Source organism: Falco peregrinus, chromosome 5 (assembly GCF_023634155.1).
Source record: "Falco peregrinus isolate bFalPer1 chromosome 5, bFalPer1.pri, whole genome shotgun sequence".
Taxonomy (NCBI): domain Eukaryota; kingdom Metazoa; phylum Chordata; class Aves; order Falconiformes; family Falconidae; genus Falco; species Falco peregrinus.
In genome coordinates this window covers 56,072,543-56,089,473 of record NC_073725.1, presented here as the reverse complement: position 1 = coordinate 56,089,473, position 16,931 = coordinate 56,072,543, and the positions used below count along the sequence as shown (strand labels likewise).

General features: G+C 40.3%; 1 protein-coding gene across 4 annotated transcripts in view; it reads left to right on the top strand.

Annotated features, from left to right (window-relative positions):
• Window positions 1-16,931, top strand: part of DPP6 (dipeptidyl peptidase like 6) — a 572,063-nt gene that overhangs the window by 382,203 nt on the left and 172,929 nt on the right. For all 4 annotated transcript variants that reach the window (XM_055805889.1, XM_055805888.1, XM_055805890.1 and 1 more), the window contains exons 2-3: window positions 7,551-7,665; window positions 14,248-14,346. In XM_055805889.1, the coding sequence (XP_055661864.1) occupies window positions 7,551-7,665; window positions 14,248-14,346 (214 nt within the window). The remainder of the gene's footprint in view (window positions 1-7,550; window positions 7,666-14,247; window positions 14,347-16,931) is intronic.

Genomic DNA, 16,931 nt, shown 5'->3' with positions numbered 1-16,931 from the left:
TTCTTCCCCCCTGCTGTACACATGGTTTTTGTGTTTCTCTTCTCACTGTCTCTGCAGTGCTGTGACCTCAAAAATTGGCTGTTTTCACAGCTCTTTCTCACCTTGTTCCCAAACAAATTATTTAGGAATTAGATTTTGTTCACATCATGTTTTCCTTCCTCTACCATTTAGAAACAAATTATTTACAAACTAGATTACAGAAAAAAACACCTAGGAGTTAGTAGAATATAATATTAAACAGAATTTCTAATGCTGTCTTTCTACCCAGGGAGATTAAACACCTCACTACTTTCCTTATCACAGATTCTTCCCTGGTGTTCAGAGTCATAAATTGAATGATATTTTCTTTTTTTCTGCAATATAGTTTCACTAAAAATTGTAATTGCCTTTTTACAAATGTAAGCAGAATGGCATTTCATTGGAATTGGGGGAGACGACAAAGCTGAGAGGTGGTTTTGCCAAGCTCTGAAATCTTGCAGAGAAGCTTCTTTTCCCATTTCTTGAGAGCATAATTCTTCAAGAAATAGAGAGATGTCATCCTGGTATGCCTTGGCAGTATCACCTTTGCAGATGCTTTCTGCATGCGTATGAACTGTTTTCAAGGCTCATGTGTGTGTTGTGGCTCGGTTTGGAGGGACCCAGGCTGTCAGAGCATCATAGTGGGAAGACTGGAGCTGAGCAAGGGCTGTGGCATAAAGGGGTCCTGGAATCAGTGATATTATCTGTGTCTTTGGGGTTTGCCAAGCTTTTTCATGGGTTTGATGAACACACAGGCTCTCATGTAATAAAATCCTAAGTGTCAAACCAGGTTTTACTGGTGCCATGGCAGATATTTCACCCTAGGAGATGATTTGTTTCTGTTTTAGTGGATGAATGTGTGTGCTTGTATCAAACACTGAAATAAAGAAATGCTGTTGGGTTTATGGGATCTGTCACTGTTGGGAATGCATCTTTAATTATGACTTGAATTACAGGAGCAGCTAAGGGCCCCTGTGAGGGTTCACAGTCCCGATGCATCAGGTGCTGTAAAAACATCTAGGTTAGCACAGACGAATGAACCAAACTGATGGTGGGAAAATGAAGAAGATCAATAAAATGACATTACATAAGATCACCACAGTTCTCGTCTAAAAGTATCTCTAATCACATATGTCGTGCCATACAGATGTACAGTATGGCCATCTCCCTTTTCCTGGACATGGGTCAAAAGATGGCCATGCCCTTGGCTGGAGCCACTCTTAGTGCAACAGGTCCAGCTGGTGTTCACAGCTTGAATTTTTGTCATCTTGAGAACTAGGCAGGATTTCAGTGTCCACATTGCCAACTTCTAACTTATTTTGGAAATACCATCTACTCGCTCTGTCCCTAAGCACTAGGAATAATTTGGGAATGCTTCAAACAGCAGCACTGCTTATTTCTACATCATAAGGGGGTAGGAGGATGTTGCAATGTGGTTACTGTAGTTAGGTACACAAGTCATGTCAGATGCCAGTTCAAAATATAGAGATACTAAATGAATATTTTAGTGCTGCCAGGTCTGGAGGTGATCCAAAACTGTTTCATCATAATGCTTATAAAAATAATGGGAAGTTATTAAGTATCTATTTCTGCAATACCAGTACAGCTAGGAATTCCAGATATTACTGTATCTAGATCTTTTTACAGATATTTTTCTTTTTTAAAATTTAGAAGTAGCAGTGGGTTTCACTCGTAGCTGACACAGACTGGCTTTGCTCCAGTGGAGCCAGTGATCTGTGTCGGTCAATGCTAGCTGAGGATCTGATGCCTTCTGCTCTAAAAATGTGGGAGAATCGTCATTTGTTAAAGGTAACGCTTAGGTGTAAGGTGCAGATGGCATTCATTTTCTTCTGCTGGCTTTGTAATAGAAACTTGTAAGACTGAAAGCTCTATCAAAGCATAAAAGATGCAAGGTTTATTTTTTACAGAGAGCTGAGTGTTACAGATACAGTGTTCTCCTCGTTCGCTCTCAAACCCTCCATTAATGCCCAACCTCAAAACATTTGCGTATGTGCACTTTGCAGAAAATTGTGAGCGGAGATGGAGCTACAGGGCCAAAAGGAGTGGCTTTAGGGCATTCATAAAAGAGCCTCCCAGAAATGCAAGGCAGTATAATGTGTTGCCTTGTGTGCAGGGTAAAAGATTTTTCTCATGGTGCTGAGGAGTAGACAGTGAAGATGTTAAATGTTACTAAGTCATTGCTCCCTATCACTAAAAGCATTTATTATCATCAGAGAAGGAAGGAAAACATAACGTAGTTGTCTCTCATCACCGCAACAGCCAGGATGGTTTCATCCCTCTGAATCTTTCTCTTGGGGCCTTGCAGGAAAGTCCACATACATGCCATGCCTCATTTATAAAAACAGACCAAGTTTTTAATCCTCTGGCTCTAAAGTGTCACCTTTAGCATCTGAACAACTGAGTTTACTGTAGCCTCAGGCTCAGGCTCTGAGTCTTATCTGCAAGCTGATTGATATTCAGCATCACACTTCAGCTGGAGCACAGCTCAGGGTGGTCTGCAGCAGCAAGAGGGGAGGGAGGCGAGTGGGGAGGAGAGGAAAGTTAATAAATAAAAAGCCCTGGACAAAACTAACTCAGCTTGAATTCGGAGATGAGGAGGATGCAGTTACATGCTTATTATTGTTTATCCGTGTTACGATACTGCTAAAGTTCTTTAGTGATTGAGGTTTCCACTGTGCCAGGCAGGGTACAAAAAATGACTCCTGCCCACAAAGAACCTCCATCCTAAATTTAAGGCAGGAGAACAGCAGAGGATCCAGGCAGACAGAGGACTGCAATGAGACAGTGAGGCAGTATCGATCACAATAACCAGAGGTCTCAGAGAACCTCCTGCTGTAACCACTGCAATGCATCTAGTTTACTGCCATTGTCATTGCAATTAATATTTCTTTTTTGCAACACAAGTCTAATAATCTAACCATATGGGTTACCTACTCTTTATCTCCTTTGTTGTACTGTTTAGCAGTTATAATCTGCAGCAATTTTGTATTGTAAAGAACTAATTAACAGTGAAATTATTTTTCCACTGAACATCATAGGAGCTTTTGCCAGGGACAAGTGTGTTCCTGTACTTTAATTCCTCAGCATAGTTTTTATTCTGCACCATGTTCTGAAATTGGTGAGCTGACTTGCCAGAGTCATTGCACTCACTGTTGCATCACCAGGCAAAAGTTTTAATTCAGAACAAGGTAGGTGAAGGCAGAATACATATTTTTTGATTACATGTGTGTTAAGAAGCTTGCTAGATTATTTTTTTCATTTAGTGTGTTTATGAGTGTAGTATTTCAGGTTATTTAGTCAAAATGTAGAAACAAAAAAAAAATCAAGAAGCAGAGCTTGCAAGAATGGCAAGCGTGGAAATCATGCAAAGCTACTGCTATAAACCCCATCCTGCCATTGTTTCAGACCATTAATTTCTTGGGGTTTCTTTTTCTTTCTGCTTTCACTGCTGTACCTGAGATGACAGCTCAGTCTCCTGTCCCCAGCCATGGCCCAGTGTCACCTGGCCCAGCAAAGGCCCTCACGTACAGCGCATGGATCTGGAATGCGAATATTTTGGTATAACACACCTAGATTTTGTTGGTATTGCACAGAAGTGGCAACTCCATGTTGAAAAAGACAAAGAGGCCCACCATCACCACCCCACTGTTGATACTTCAGAGAGTTTGGTCCAGGGCATACAGCTTTAAATAAATAATGCCAATACTTGACAAGCGTTGTCCATATTGTCTTGCTTTCATTTAGCACTATAGACATGGCTATTAAAACCCAAAAGCTGTGCTTGATGAAACTTTTGTTTTAAGAAGCTATTACATTATTGTAATATGGCCACTGTGCTGGCAGACTTCTGGCAGGTTTCAAATAAACATGCCAGAAATAATTTTGTTGACAGCATCTTGGATTGGAGCACATCCAGCCTTCATCCGTAACATGTCAGTACAGTGATTCTTTCACAGGCAGGAAAATATGTCATCACAGATGTGTATTTTAGAGTCTTAAAATACTGTAGATGTCTGGATTTATGGCTTCAAAGTCAACTTCACAGGTGGTTAGGGTTATTTTTCAATCAGAAATGAAGATGAAAGCGATAACATTTACAGTTTTTCATACGCAGCATCAATGAAGTGTGCTTATGTTAAAACCTGTGGTAACATCTGTTTTACTTTCCTAATCCAAAAACAATTAAGGTTTTATGTAAGAGAAAGAAGGGGCTGGAAAGCTAACAGCAAAAGAAAAAAGGAGAAAAAAAAACAGGCTGCAGGGCTTTAGCTTGCTTGCAGAGGTCGTGCAGGCACCGTTCTTCATGAGAAGCCGAGAGCAGGTGACTCCTGCCAGTGACTGCCTTTGTTTTAACGTTCCCTTTTATGTTATTTTCAGTAGAATCACTTCATCAGAGCAGAAACTTTGTGCATTTGGTTTATATCCATTTGTGCACTGTGCTCAGATTTCAGCATTAAATCCAAAGCGGTTCTTTTAGGATTAACAGCCGTGGTTCACGAAGGGTATCTGCCTGCCGGCTGGTTTAGATCTCTGTTTGCTTCGGTGAGCTGGGATCGTGCGGGAATGGGCAAACTAAAGCTTTGTGCTGTGCTGGAGACAAACCTTTTGAGGTGCCACTTCAAGAACGTTATTTATGTGCTTGGATTTGTACCTGCCTAGGGCTTAATTAAACACCTGCTTGGCTTCAGTCCCAAGCACAGAGGCTTTCCTGGGCACGGTGAGCATGTGTCCGCTGGTGGGAACCCCTGTAAAAGGGTGGGAGCTGGCTGCCGAGGGCATGGGGTATCGTGGACCGGTGGTGAGGCTGAAATCTCCTGGAAGTAAAAGCTGGTCGCAGTGACAGAGCAACATCTCTCTGGAATTAACAGAAAAATAGATAGGAAAGCTCTGAGGTGGTGCTATCACATACGTGTGTGTGCAGCAGTTTGGTGGTGATTCCATCGAAAGAGACTTCAAATGACTGAGGAGAACAAAAAAGCTGCTTTCCAAACCTGTGCAGAATAAAGCTGTTTACATTTATTTGAAATGCCATTTGTCTTTTCTTGCTTTTTATCAGGGGAAATTTCCTGATGGGATTTTGAAAATAAAGTGAAAACATTCCTTTCTGCTTCCTTGCAGTGTATTAAACCCCAAACTTGGGATCTTGAATAGTTTTCCTCCTCTTGATACACTAGAAATTCCCAGTCTTTGTTGTTCTTTTGCTCAAATATTGATTGGATGCTTGAAGAATGAATGGATTATGATGTGATAATGGATTCAGGGGAAGTATTAATGTGCTGAAAACTTAAGCATGTCTGTGGATTTCTATCACACTGGGACTCATGGATTCATGGATGAGGAAACCTCACTTAATGCAAGGTTTTATTAAGCTTTTGAACTACATCTGGGTTTGTACATCTAATTAAAGTCCATGAACTTTTTTTTGTTGTTGTTCAATTTTAAAACTTCTGACATTCAAGGGGAAGAGAGTTGTGAGATTATTTTCAGGAATTGACTGTTGCCATCAGACCTGTAAAGCTGTGTCTTTCCTCTGTCCTTGGACACTGTTATGACTTGGCTGGGTAGAAGCGCTGTGGTTTCTCAGCTGCATCTCCCCAATTCTCCTGTCACCCCTCTAGGTCCCACTGTGCTCTGCTGTGAGAGGAAGAATATTTCTGTCACTTACTAAAAAGCCCTGGATTCTTTTCCTGGCTTTATTTCTCAGTTTGTGCATAACCCTGGGAAAGTCACAGAATCTCTTTTGAGCCTATTTGCATCACCTGAAAAATGGAGACCGTAACAGTTTCCTAAAAAAGGTGTTGGAATACAAAAAATTAATTAACATTTGTATTCGTGCTTAGGGTGAAGACATTATAAAAATGCACGTATTTGTATTCTTTCTGTTTTCTTGTTGGCAAAATTGCATTTCTCAAGGCTCCTGACCTACTTTTCAGATCTTTCTGCAGTGAGAGTAATAAACTATACATTTGTTCCTTCTAATTATTTTTCATTTTAAATAGAAAGCCAAATGCAAATGAGAGGAAGGCAAGGCAGAGAGTGGGTGCTAACTTCTACCCCTTTTTGCCAGAAGGAAGGGAACCATTGTGTCTTCTCCAGAACTAGAATAAATAATGAAATACAGATGCTACCTCAGATGTTCAGTGCATCAAACCTGGCTTTCCACTGCAGTTTTATAGCCTTTGTAATGGATTCATCCCCAAACATGTAGGAAGAGAGTCTCAACATTATCTTTTTCTGTGAAATGGATTCTTGATTTGGAAAGGCTGAAAAATATTTTCCAGCATTTTCTGAAGTCAAAACTGTGAGGTTTTCCTGACCTCCCTGTTCAAGTCATTTTGCTGTGTATAAGAAAAAGTTACAGCGAGTGAAACACTTTCTCTGAATTACAGAACTCAGTCTATTATAAAGCTTTTTGTTTTCCTGATAAAATTAAAAAAGAAAAAAAGAAGAATCTTTTAAAGAGGTACCAGCAGGTCTGTCTTAGACCCTCCTTCCCTCATAATCAAAGAAATAAGGCAAAAGTTCTAACCTGGTGAGGTAAATGAGAAGGAGGAGCATCCAGAGTTGTTCTGGCTGTGAGGCCAGATCCCTTGAGTGAATTCAGCTTTCCAGGAAAGTGGAGTGTGCTGATATTTCATACAATTCCTGGGGATGCTTCAATGTGTGCATGAAATCTCATTTAATGCACAGTGCTAAGGGGAATCCAGCAAAAAGCATGAAAGGGATAAAGTGCAATAAATATTTAAGATCATGTGAATGCGAACACAGCACTTCATAAAAGCCTCAGTCTCGAGAGCAAGGGTGCTGTATACATCGTAGACAGAACATATGGTACAACCACAGTGAAGTCAAAGCTAATCAGTGAATAGTGATGGAGCTTTTATTCTAAAGTTTTAAGGATGTGATTAAATTTAATGTATGTGCTAGACATGAAGCCTGTCTTCACATTCTCAGACCTACCAGCCTGCGAATGAATGCATGCAAGGTGGCCTGAGGAGATGTGATGTTTTCTGGGATGGCAGGAGAATTCACCATGGGGATATCCTTATTGATTTTTATCTCCATACATGCCCCTGTGAATTATTTATCTTCCTGTATTCTTCTCTGGCATCTTATTATAAAAGTCTCTTGAAAGTTACAGTAAAGCTCTTTATTCCCAGACTTGATGAGGGTTGGTAGGAAATTGGCTTTTGATAAGTGAGTTTGGATCGGTGCTGGTGGGGGTGGCTGGTGCCTGTATGCAAGGAGGTGATGGGGAGTGTGGGTTTCACTACCGTATATCCTATGGGTGCCTTGCGTTTATTCGTTGCACAATATGATTTGGCGTGGATTCAGTTAATAACACAACATATTCTAACAGCATGAATTGTATTTGGCTGACAGGCTTCACCCACCATGGTCGCAGGGTGCATGTTGTCGTTCTGCGGATGTACATTGCTGTTTGGGTTCTGCTGTTTGTTTCCTTGTCTAAGTGCCTTTTCTAAATGTTCACTTTCCTTTCATGTTTCTAGGAGCTGGTGGGGAGTAATCCTCCTCAAAGAAACTGGAAAGGAATTGCAATTGCCTTACTTGTTATTCTTGTTATCTGCTCCCTGATTGTCACCTCTGTTATACTCCTGACACCAGGTATTTATAACCTTTAACTCACTTCCATTCTGTTTTTCATCTGTAATTTTACACTTCCAAGGGTAAAGGGATTGCAAACTGACTGCAAAGCCAACATCAAAGGAATCATCCTTCCTGTTCTTTATCTTGGTGTGACACTGAGTTCAAGGCCATTCTTAGGTAGATTGTTTTAGAGATTTACACTTCAATTCAAAGATCAGGGCTGTTGAGCTGAAGGTACAAGCCTGAACCTTGGTGGCCTAAACATGGATGGGGAGTGTAATTTTAGATGTGCCAGGGTATGAGAAACATCTGCATAGAGCAGTCAGTCAGGTCACAGAACTTCCTGAAGTTCAGCCACATGGAGCAGCAAACACAGGTGGGTGGCATATCCCAGACCCAGACCATCTGAAATGGCATCAGATGCCTATACTTAGGCATGTGACTCCCATCCCATTCATCTGGATTGGCTTTTTTTGATCAGACTATAGTATTTCAGCTTTACAAAGCAATTCCAGATAACTGTGTGTCAGATAGCACTTAACGACAGCAAATAATTAGTAACTTCCCAAGAAGGGATTCTTTGCATTAATACCCTTACCAAGCTTCAGCAAAGTTCTGTGCATGTAACCTCTGTAAATTACTTCTCTTACAATAGCTGCTGAGCTTGTAGGCTTGAATTTTAATGTGGTATCATTATGATTATTGATTATTACATATTTATACAGCCCTGTAAATTTCTGTGCCTACTTATGGCGTAGAAATAACGTGCTTGTGTGGCTCTGAGAAGACTGTGATCTGAATATGAGAAGGCAAACAAGTGAGAGACAAGACACAGAAAAGAGAAGTCAGTGTCTGAAAGGGTGAGGAGCTACAAAACACAGGAGAAGGCAGAATATCATCTGCAGAAGGACATAGAGGAGAGGAAAAGGGGCTCCTTCTTGAATGAGTACATGCGAGGGATTCTAGGGGACAACAGAGCAAAGAGCACAGAGCTGAGGAGGGGAATGGACACGAGGGAGAAACAAAACCGTAGGAAATGGAAGAGCAAAGGATGGTGAAGTGGAAAAAATGAGGTGGAAGTTGTGTGGTAGAAATTTCTAGCTCATAGCATATGAATCACTACGTTATCCTTTTTTTATTTATCATGATTCCATGTCCAGTTTATTTCATCCTATCCTGAAGTTTTCAATGGAAATGTAAGTAGCACATTGTCATGCCAGAGTAATTAAGTATTTAAGCAATTAAGTTAATTAAGGTTAAACATAATTAAGGATCATTTTTACCTTACCTTTGCTAGGGTTCAGATTCAATACTATTGGGCAGTGCAGTTCATCTCTGAGATGTTTTGGGGTGTGGTCTGTGGACCGTACTCAAATCAGGCACCATGTACTTGCAGTGAAAAATATCAACCCTTACGCATTATGTGCGGAAATGTTGCCTTCTGTTTTAGAGAAGTGCAGTCCCAGACTTTTCAAAAATGCAGGCTGAAGCGCAGGTTCCTTAACCCATACCTGTGGGCTTCAAGAAGCTGTTGGTGACTTACACTGCATAGAGGAGATAATGAGTGACACTTCCATTGAAGAGCAGGATTCTGTATAGATAGATACATAGGGAGAAACATAAAAATAGCTTTTTTCAGTCCTAAATACAGTCAAAGTCACAAATATTTCCTTTTACAAGACCATCTGTAAGAATGATTTCTTTATAAGGTTGATATCTGGTGAGGATTATCAGCTCTGAATTCAATTCTGAGCTCCACTGTAGACCTCATTTAGGAATTCTCCTGAATTCTGCTCCCATTTCTCCATAAAGAAAATCACATGTAAATCCACTAATGACTATTATGACTATAGATACTGCAGTATCTATATGCAGTAGTCCAGATAACTACCTAGGCAGAAAAGGTATTGAGACCCTGGAGTTAATGTTCTCTAATGTAGGAAGATACAAGTAAATATGGGTTATTGTGATGACATTCTATTTTACGTAGCATGAAGTAGGAATGTGAAATACCCACATTCAGTTATAAATAAAATTCACAAGTGTATTTGTGTTTAATTTTTGTATTTTCATAGAAATATATGCACACACAAAGTGTTTGGGGTATGTATGCACACACATGCATACACACAAATCACACGGGTGTTAGTATGTACTTAGCAACAAGTCCAAGCAGCGCAGTTAAAGAGTGCTTAATATTTAGGAATATGCAAAGTTATTTTCCATGGTAGAATTTCCATTCATGGTTTTTGAGATTTCCAGTTACCTGATCTGCTGGTAAACTGGATTTGGGTTGTTTCTTCCCCTGCTGGTGTTTCAGAACTGTCCCCTACATGCAAATACAAAAACTCTGAGCTCAGTATTGCTTCTGTTTTTAATATGCATCCAGACTGCTTCATGGTGTGACTCTGCAAAGGGTAAAATAGATAGCTTAGGTTGCTGCTGTGGCTTGGTAGCAGCCGACTTCAGTCTTCGTTTGGGCCACTGGCCCTGGAGCTTGTTATGAGGACATGCTGTGGCAGGGGGTAACAGCAGGCTCGTTTGGCAAGCATTTCCCACCAGCCAGTGCTAAGCCAGACACTGAGGCTGGTTTGACAAACGTAAAACATATTACATTGATAATCCTGGCTGGGGATAACACATTCTGACAAGGTAGGAGTAGGGGAGATGGAGGAGCCTGTCTGAAAGGAGATGCAGAATCTGAATTTCCCTGCCATCAAATAGTGCACTGGAAGAAGGAATGTTTATCCTTTGGTAGCCAAACTGAAAAATAAGTGATGGATATTGGAATAAGATGCAATGAAGGGACAGAAGGACAGTGAAGGAAGGAAGTGAAGTAGTTTTTTCTATGTTCATGGGGAGCTACTGCCAAGTGCAAGACTGACATCAGGAAAAAACAAAAAAAACCCCTCTTCACTGGAAATGTCTCAGGTGGGGTGATGCAGTCTGGCATGGGCAAAGCACAATGCCTGAAAATACTTTTAATATTATTTTTAAGTTGGTAATATTTTTAAGTCTTCCTTCTTTTAAGAATGTTGGCATCGAGACTGACACTGTCATACCAGTACAAATAACCTGTTGCATTTTACTTCTGAATGTCTTACTTATTCCTGTCTATCTTGGCCCTTTCCCTGTGTGGGAAACCGTTATTCTCTAAGTATTTGCTGTTGGTTCGAAGGCCTGTTTCGCAGTGCAATACCAAGGCATGCAAAGCAGAGATGCTGTAAACCCAGCACTGCACATCATGTGATCCCTACGGAGAGTAATCTGGGACATGTATGGGATGGAGTGCAGCATGCAGGCTTGTGGTCCATGTTCAGGCAAAGAAAAGTGGTTAACTGGACCCATAACTTGCATCACGATGGTGGCATTTCCCAGTACTGTGAAAGCTGGGGTAGTCTCCTTGGTAGTCTCCTGCAAATGCAAGAGTGAGTGGTAGAATGGGGAATGGGGAAGGTTTGCTTAACAGAACAGATAATGATTAAGGTATTTAATAATTGAGGAAAAAGGGGATTTATATATCTCTCCAAGAATCTTCTGCAAAGTAGGCCAAACCTTTAAAGAAGGTTTTAACTCTGGATTCAGCTGCGGAAAGGCTGAAATCTGTGCTGCTCTGGGTTTCTCAGAGGCAGGTCACTCACCCTGCTTTAAGATTAGCTCATAAACTGAGAACAGCGCTCTTTGCATTCAGCAGACATTGTAATTACAGTAGCAGTGCTTTATTGCTAGCTAATGCTTAGGTCTTATGTTATAAAATCCTAATAAAATTTCAACATTTTTATGATTTGTGTATCCTGGGTACTCTAGAACAATATTTTCAAAAGTAGTAATGGGTGGAATTTTGCATTTAATTACGCAACAGCACACCACATGCACGCAGTTGCCTACGCCGAGGTTCTTTGATTTCATGTGTGTGTGAGTCCTGCCATTCCACCCACCTTTGAAAAGTGTGAAGCTATTTATACAAACGATAAAAGTGTGGGACTGAGCCTTTCCTAATTGGCGGTTGCTCACTTGTCACAGCATATGGTCCCTGTATGGGTCCCGTCCCAGCAGTGTTTGTGTATTTATATGAAGACACGTAAAACTATAGATATGCATGTGTGCACGTGCACGCGCACAAATCTGAAGAGAGGACCCAACCCTACAGAAATATTACTTCAGGAGGCAGTAAGGGAATCTCAGCAACATGCCTTGGGCAGGCTCCTGGGCGTGCATGCTTCACTTGCTCCCTCTCCCTCCTCCTGCTGTCCCTCAGGAGGAGTTTGAAGCGCTGTGAAGATATGGAAGTGGTGCAGCTCCCGGACTGCTGTCTCCACCCTGCACAGACAGAGGGAATGAGAAGGGCTTCCCACCCTGTCCCTTCCCAAATCTCCAGCACAGAGGTTTGCTGGTGCCTGTCCTTATGCCCTCATGGTGGGAAAGAGGGTATCCATGCCCTCAGAGTGCGTTTGGGAAGTGATGCCTGGTAAGCCCAGGCTGTGCGTGTGCTCCCATCTACTGCTCCGCACCACCTGGTCTGCCTGGGGACCCAGTGCTGGGACCTTGCACCATGGTGGGAACTAGCTGGCACATTTCCCTGGAGTTCCCCTGACCTGTATTTTCCATTTTAATAAATAAAACAATGCAGAAGAACTTGGCATAATGCTGTCACAGATAAGGATTTGGCTGAGGACCCATATTAATCTGTCTTGGTATTTGGGAGCACATTGAGCAGTGTGATTGCTCAGTCAGACCTGGACAAATAAGAAAATTGAAGAATATAATTTAATTTGGTAAAAATTATAGTTTCTATTGGAATACCTTCTAGCCGAACAAAACACTGTAGGTAATTTTCAATCATCTCAGGTAGCTCAGGGGCTTCAATTTAGTGTAGTAAAGAAGACTTTTTTCCTCTAGTAAATGGCTTCAGAGAGTCTGACTCCACTGTTTCTAATCACCTGTATGTTCAGTGTAAGTTTATCACTAAACAACATTACAGATCACTCAGGCTGCATGATACCAATAGGCCTCAGGCATGAGGATGCTGTAGTGAGTAGAGATGCTGAAGCACACATCCCTGCTATGGAAATACTCAGAATGTGGCTTCATGTGTTCCTTTAAAGAGCAAATGTGTTTAAAGCTGACTGAAAGGTTTCCACGAAAATATTTTTTCAGCAAAAAATTGAATGTTGAAAACATTATTTATAGAAGGTGATTGCTTGTCATAGCAAAAAAAAAAAAAAAAATCACTGTTAAGAGCAAAAAAGAAAAGAAGGAATATATTAATCAAAATTGTTGGGTTTCGTTTTTCTCTAAATGTTTAATCTTTGAAAAAATTAAAAAATATTTGCATATAAACTAAGTACCCACTGTAGAGTTCTGTGATGAAATATATGTACTTTTCATCTGTAAGGCCCAAGAATCCATTGATTCAACATAAACACTTCAGTTACGGTCCCAGGAGCCCCTGGGGAGTGTTTATGAGAACTGTTATGTAGTGGAGACATGGTGATAGAAATGAGAAGGTATAATTGTGGCATGGGGGAAGATGCTAACTGCAGCAAACTTCAAGTGGTTAAATTTGTGCCTTTATTCTATTCAGTTGGACTTAAGCGCATTTAGTCTTGGTGACATCCTAGATGAGACAGATTTCCTTGTAGCAATAATATATACACAGAAAGAAATCAGTTCTGCATTTTCTTCAGTTTGTGCTTTGTCTCAGAAATCTATGGACAGTCTCTGGCTGAATCATGAGAAATGTGGAGAGGACCGTGTAAAGGACAGTGGAAGAAGAGATACAGCACGTTTTTCTTTGGGGGGGAAAGTGCTACAGAGCAGAGGGAGGAAGAATTAACTAAATGAAGAACACTTTTGTTATTACAAGTTGATCTTACAGGATCTTAAACTGACAGTCTGGTTCTTCATTGTAAAAGCTGTCCAGATTCGCGTGTTTGCAAAAGAAACCATATATCTTTTCACTAAAAATTAAAATCAGTATGGGACAGCTATGCGACACCTAAGGATTTAGGGTTATGTCTCTCAGATTTTTCAAAAGTGTTCCTGCAGCCAAGTGTCTGATTCCCATGGAAAATTTTTTATGAATTCCTGAAGTAATCCGTATGAGCCCTTCTAAGGCTAAATAATTTTCAAATGTGGTTCTGCATGACAGTTTTTAAGGAAATAAAAACATAAGCTATAAAAACTTGGTCACTTTTAATTATGATTTTTAAATTTATCTGATGATTTTAGAATAGTCTTAGTGCTAAGTAGCTTTATAATTCTTCAGAATAGTCAGGATCTTATAGCACTATGACATCTGTAGGCTTGTTTTCATAACTTTAAAAATCTTTTTGGATCAGTTTATGCCTGAAAGTGTGTAACCACATCTTGGTTTTTTTGTAGTTGCTGAATACATGCATAAATAACAAGGAGTTTCTGTTCGTGACCCACTGGATGGTCCTTTTATAACACTGACAATGGGAAGGGGCTTAAGCATGGCAGAATGCCTAACGTGGACTGTTCCAAATGAGATATGACGTGGCCCTATTCACAGTTGCTGTATTTTCAGATACATTTCAAAGTTGAAGTAATGGCAGTTTGTTTTCAAATCTTTTACAGTTGAAGACAACAGCTTGTCTCAGAAGAAGAAGATAACAGTGGAAGATCTCTTCAGTGATGATTTCAAAATTCATGACCCAGAGGCTAAATGGATAACTGGTGAGTGAGGCATGAAGATGTTGCAGTGTCTTTGCTTTGCTTCCTTGCCCTCTGAGCATCTTTTTAAATTTTTTTAATTTATTTATTTATTTCTGTATTCCTTCTGTTCTTTATTTTGCTTCTGAAATTACAGAATCAAGGAGTGGTTGTGGTTGGAAAGGACCTCAGGAGATCACCTTGTCCAACTCCCTGTTCAAGCAAGGGCAGCCAGAGCTGGTTGCCCAGAGCCATGCCAAAATATTCAATCATAAAATTCCTATTCCAGCTTTCCTCCTCATAAATATGCAAACACTGCTGCTCTGTTATTATATTTTTTTTTTATTTAGGGCTCTCCAGTGGGCTCATAGCTATGCATTAAAAACTAGAACCTTTGTCCCAAAGAGCATTCAGTAGGTGATGTAGCATGAGGTTGGAAGAAGTGGTTGGAGCACTATCAGTCATTATTTTACCATAAACAAAAAATCAGGTTTATATTCCCTCATTGAAACTCTTTTTTCCAGCAGAGAAGTGAAGTATTGCTAAGCAACAGGCAAACAGTGGTCCAGCAGCAGCTGGGCTGGTGCTTGCACACAAGCTATGTGCTCTTTTTATCCTCTGCTGCCTTACATTTTCTAGTCAGGGGAAAACCAAATAATGCTTGAATTAATGCATGTAGTATTTTCTGGAGTAGAGCTGTTTGGGGGGATGTAGATTCCAGCTCTCGCTGGAAATCGCTGCAGTTGGAACAAGCTTTGGCGAGAATAAAATGATTTGTGGTATGCTGTTCATGTAGGTTCCAGTCCAACTCCTATTATCACTGAAGTTATTAGTTTTTCTTTTGAATTTAATGGGGAACTGGATGAAATCCTTCCACGTGTTTGGCTTTCCTTGTCTGTTATGTCCATTGGGGAACAATTTTAATACCTGTACTGAAAAGAGAGAGTGTTAAAGGGTAGTGCTGAATAAACATGTTCCCCAGCTGCCCCCAGCACAGCTGTCTCCAACTTCTCCCACCAATTCAGCTACAGGGGAATGCAATTGCAGACATCAGGCACCTTCACAAACACACCTGACGATGGGCAGGAGCTCTTTTTCAGGCTCAGTGTACTCCTGGGAATGGTGCTGCCCATAACCACTCTCTGGGAATAATGATAATGGAAACATTAGCTGCATCGCAGTTCAGAATTATTTGTCTAGCATCCTTTTTTTAGCACTGCTATCCCTAATAGCCCTAATGAAGGAAGAGGTGTCTTGTTGAGAGCTTTACTTCTATTTTCTTTCTTTGGTAGAGTACAGGGGAATGATGATGTTAATGCATTAGCTTAATTCATAAATCTAATTCATGAGTTTATTTAATTACAAACTTTTGCACGAACAGAGAATGAAGTATTGCCATAGAGCTAGGTGTTATATCCCCCCTCTGGTGAGTATAGCTTTACATGGACAGAAGGCATATTTTCCACAAAACTGCAGTCTTCTGTGAAAAAACAGTATTTCTCATGCTTTTCCAATTATGGGCACATACTGGTGCCATATAAAGTTTTATTAAGACTCCAATCTTGAATGTTTTCAAATCCATCTCAGTCCTCCCATGTACTCTTAATGTCTGCAGCACAATTGAACATCAGTCTTGCCTGATCTGAAATTACTAAAATACTGTTTCTGCAATGGACAAAGCACAAAATAGTATTGTGCAAACATGCACAGATATTTTAGAAGGGCTTGTTCTGTTGTTGTGCTACTAATACCATTGATACTGACTTTAATACATCCAGAGGACGTTTTATAAAGCCAATAGATATTCCTGAAATTTACCCAAGGGTGACTTCACATTTAAGGGCAAGATGCTAATCTGAAATGTCACTCATCCAAGGACCCAAAGCCATTTTACAACACTAATTACTTTTCTGCATTATAGTTGTTTTTCACAGCTTTCTCTAACTGGCTAAGTGGTGAAATCTTGATTAAGGTCCCTGATAAGCAAGATGAAAGACCAGTAGCCCAGTTCCCAAGCACACATTGCTGTTGGTCTCCCATTCTCAGTTTTTAGAATGCAAATTAAAGAACCTGAAAATGCCAAAGCCAAATTCATAAAACATTATAACAAGAGTGTTGGAATGCCTTAGCAGAATAACTGCATATTTTAAACCTGCATGTTTAGAATGGCATGACTCGCAAAATGAATTAATGTTTTGTGGGGAATCTGCATAATTGTTAAAATATAGGTAGCTGTTGTGTATCCTTCTTCCCCTTCTCCTGTTAATTATACAGCAAAATATCATGGTCATTCTGAGATCTGCAGAATTCAGTCTTCTTGGCTTCTCAAAGCTCTGTTTCTTTCCTTTCCCTCTTCATTGTTGCAGAAGATAGGAGTTTGGTGGTCTTGCGAAAGATGAAGCATGCTGCACGTTTAGGAGTATTTGAATCATCTCAGGGATTTGCTCTGTATATAGTTTAGTCAGTAAAATATCAGTGTTCTTCCCAGTAAGCAAGGGGCTAATCCAAACCATCTGAAGGAGCAAGGTCTTTCCTTTGACCTGAATGAGTCTTAGAACAAGTGTTAAAATAATAATTAAAAAAAAAAAGGTATTTCTATTCAGGGTGGC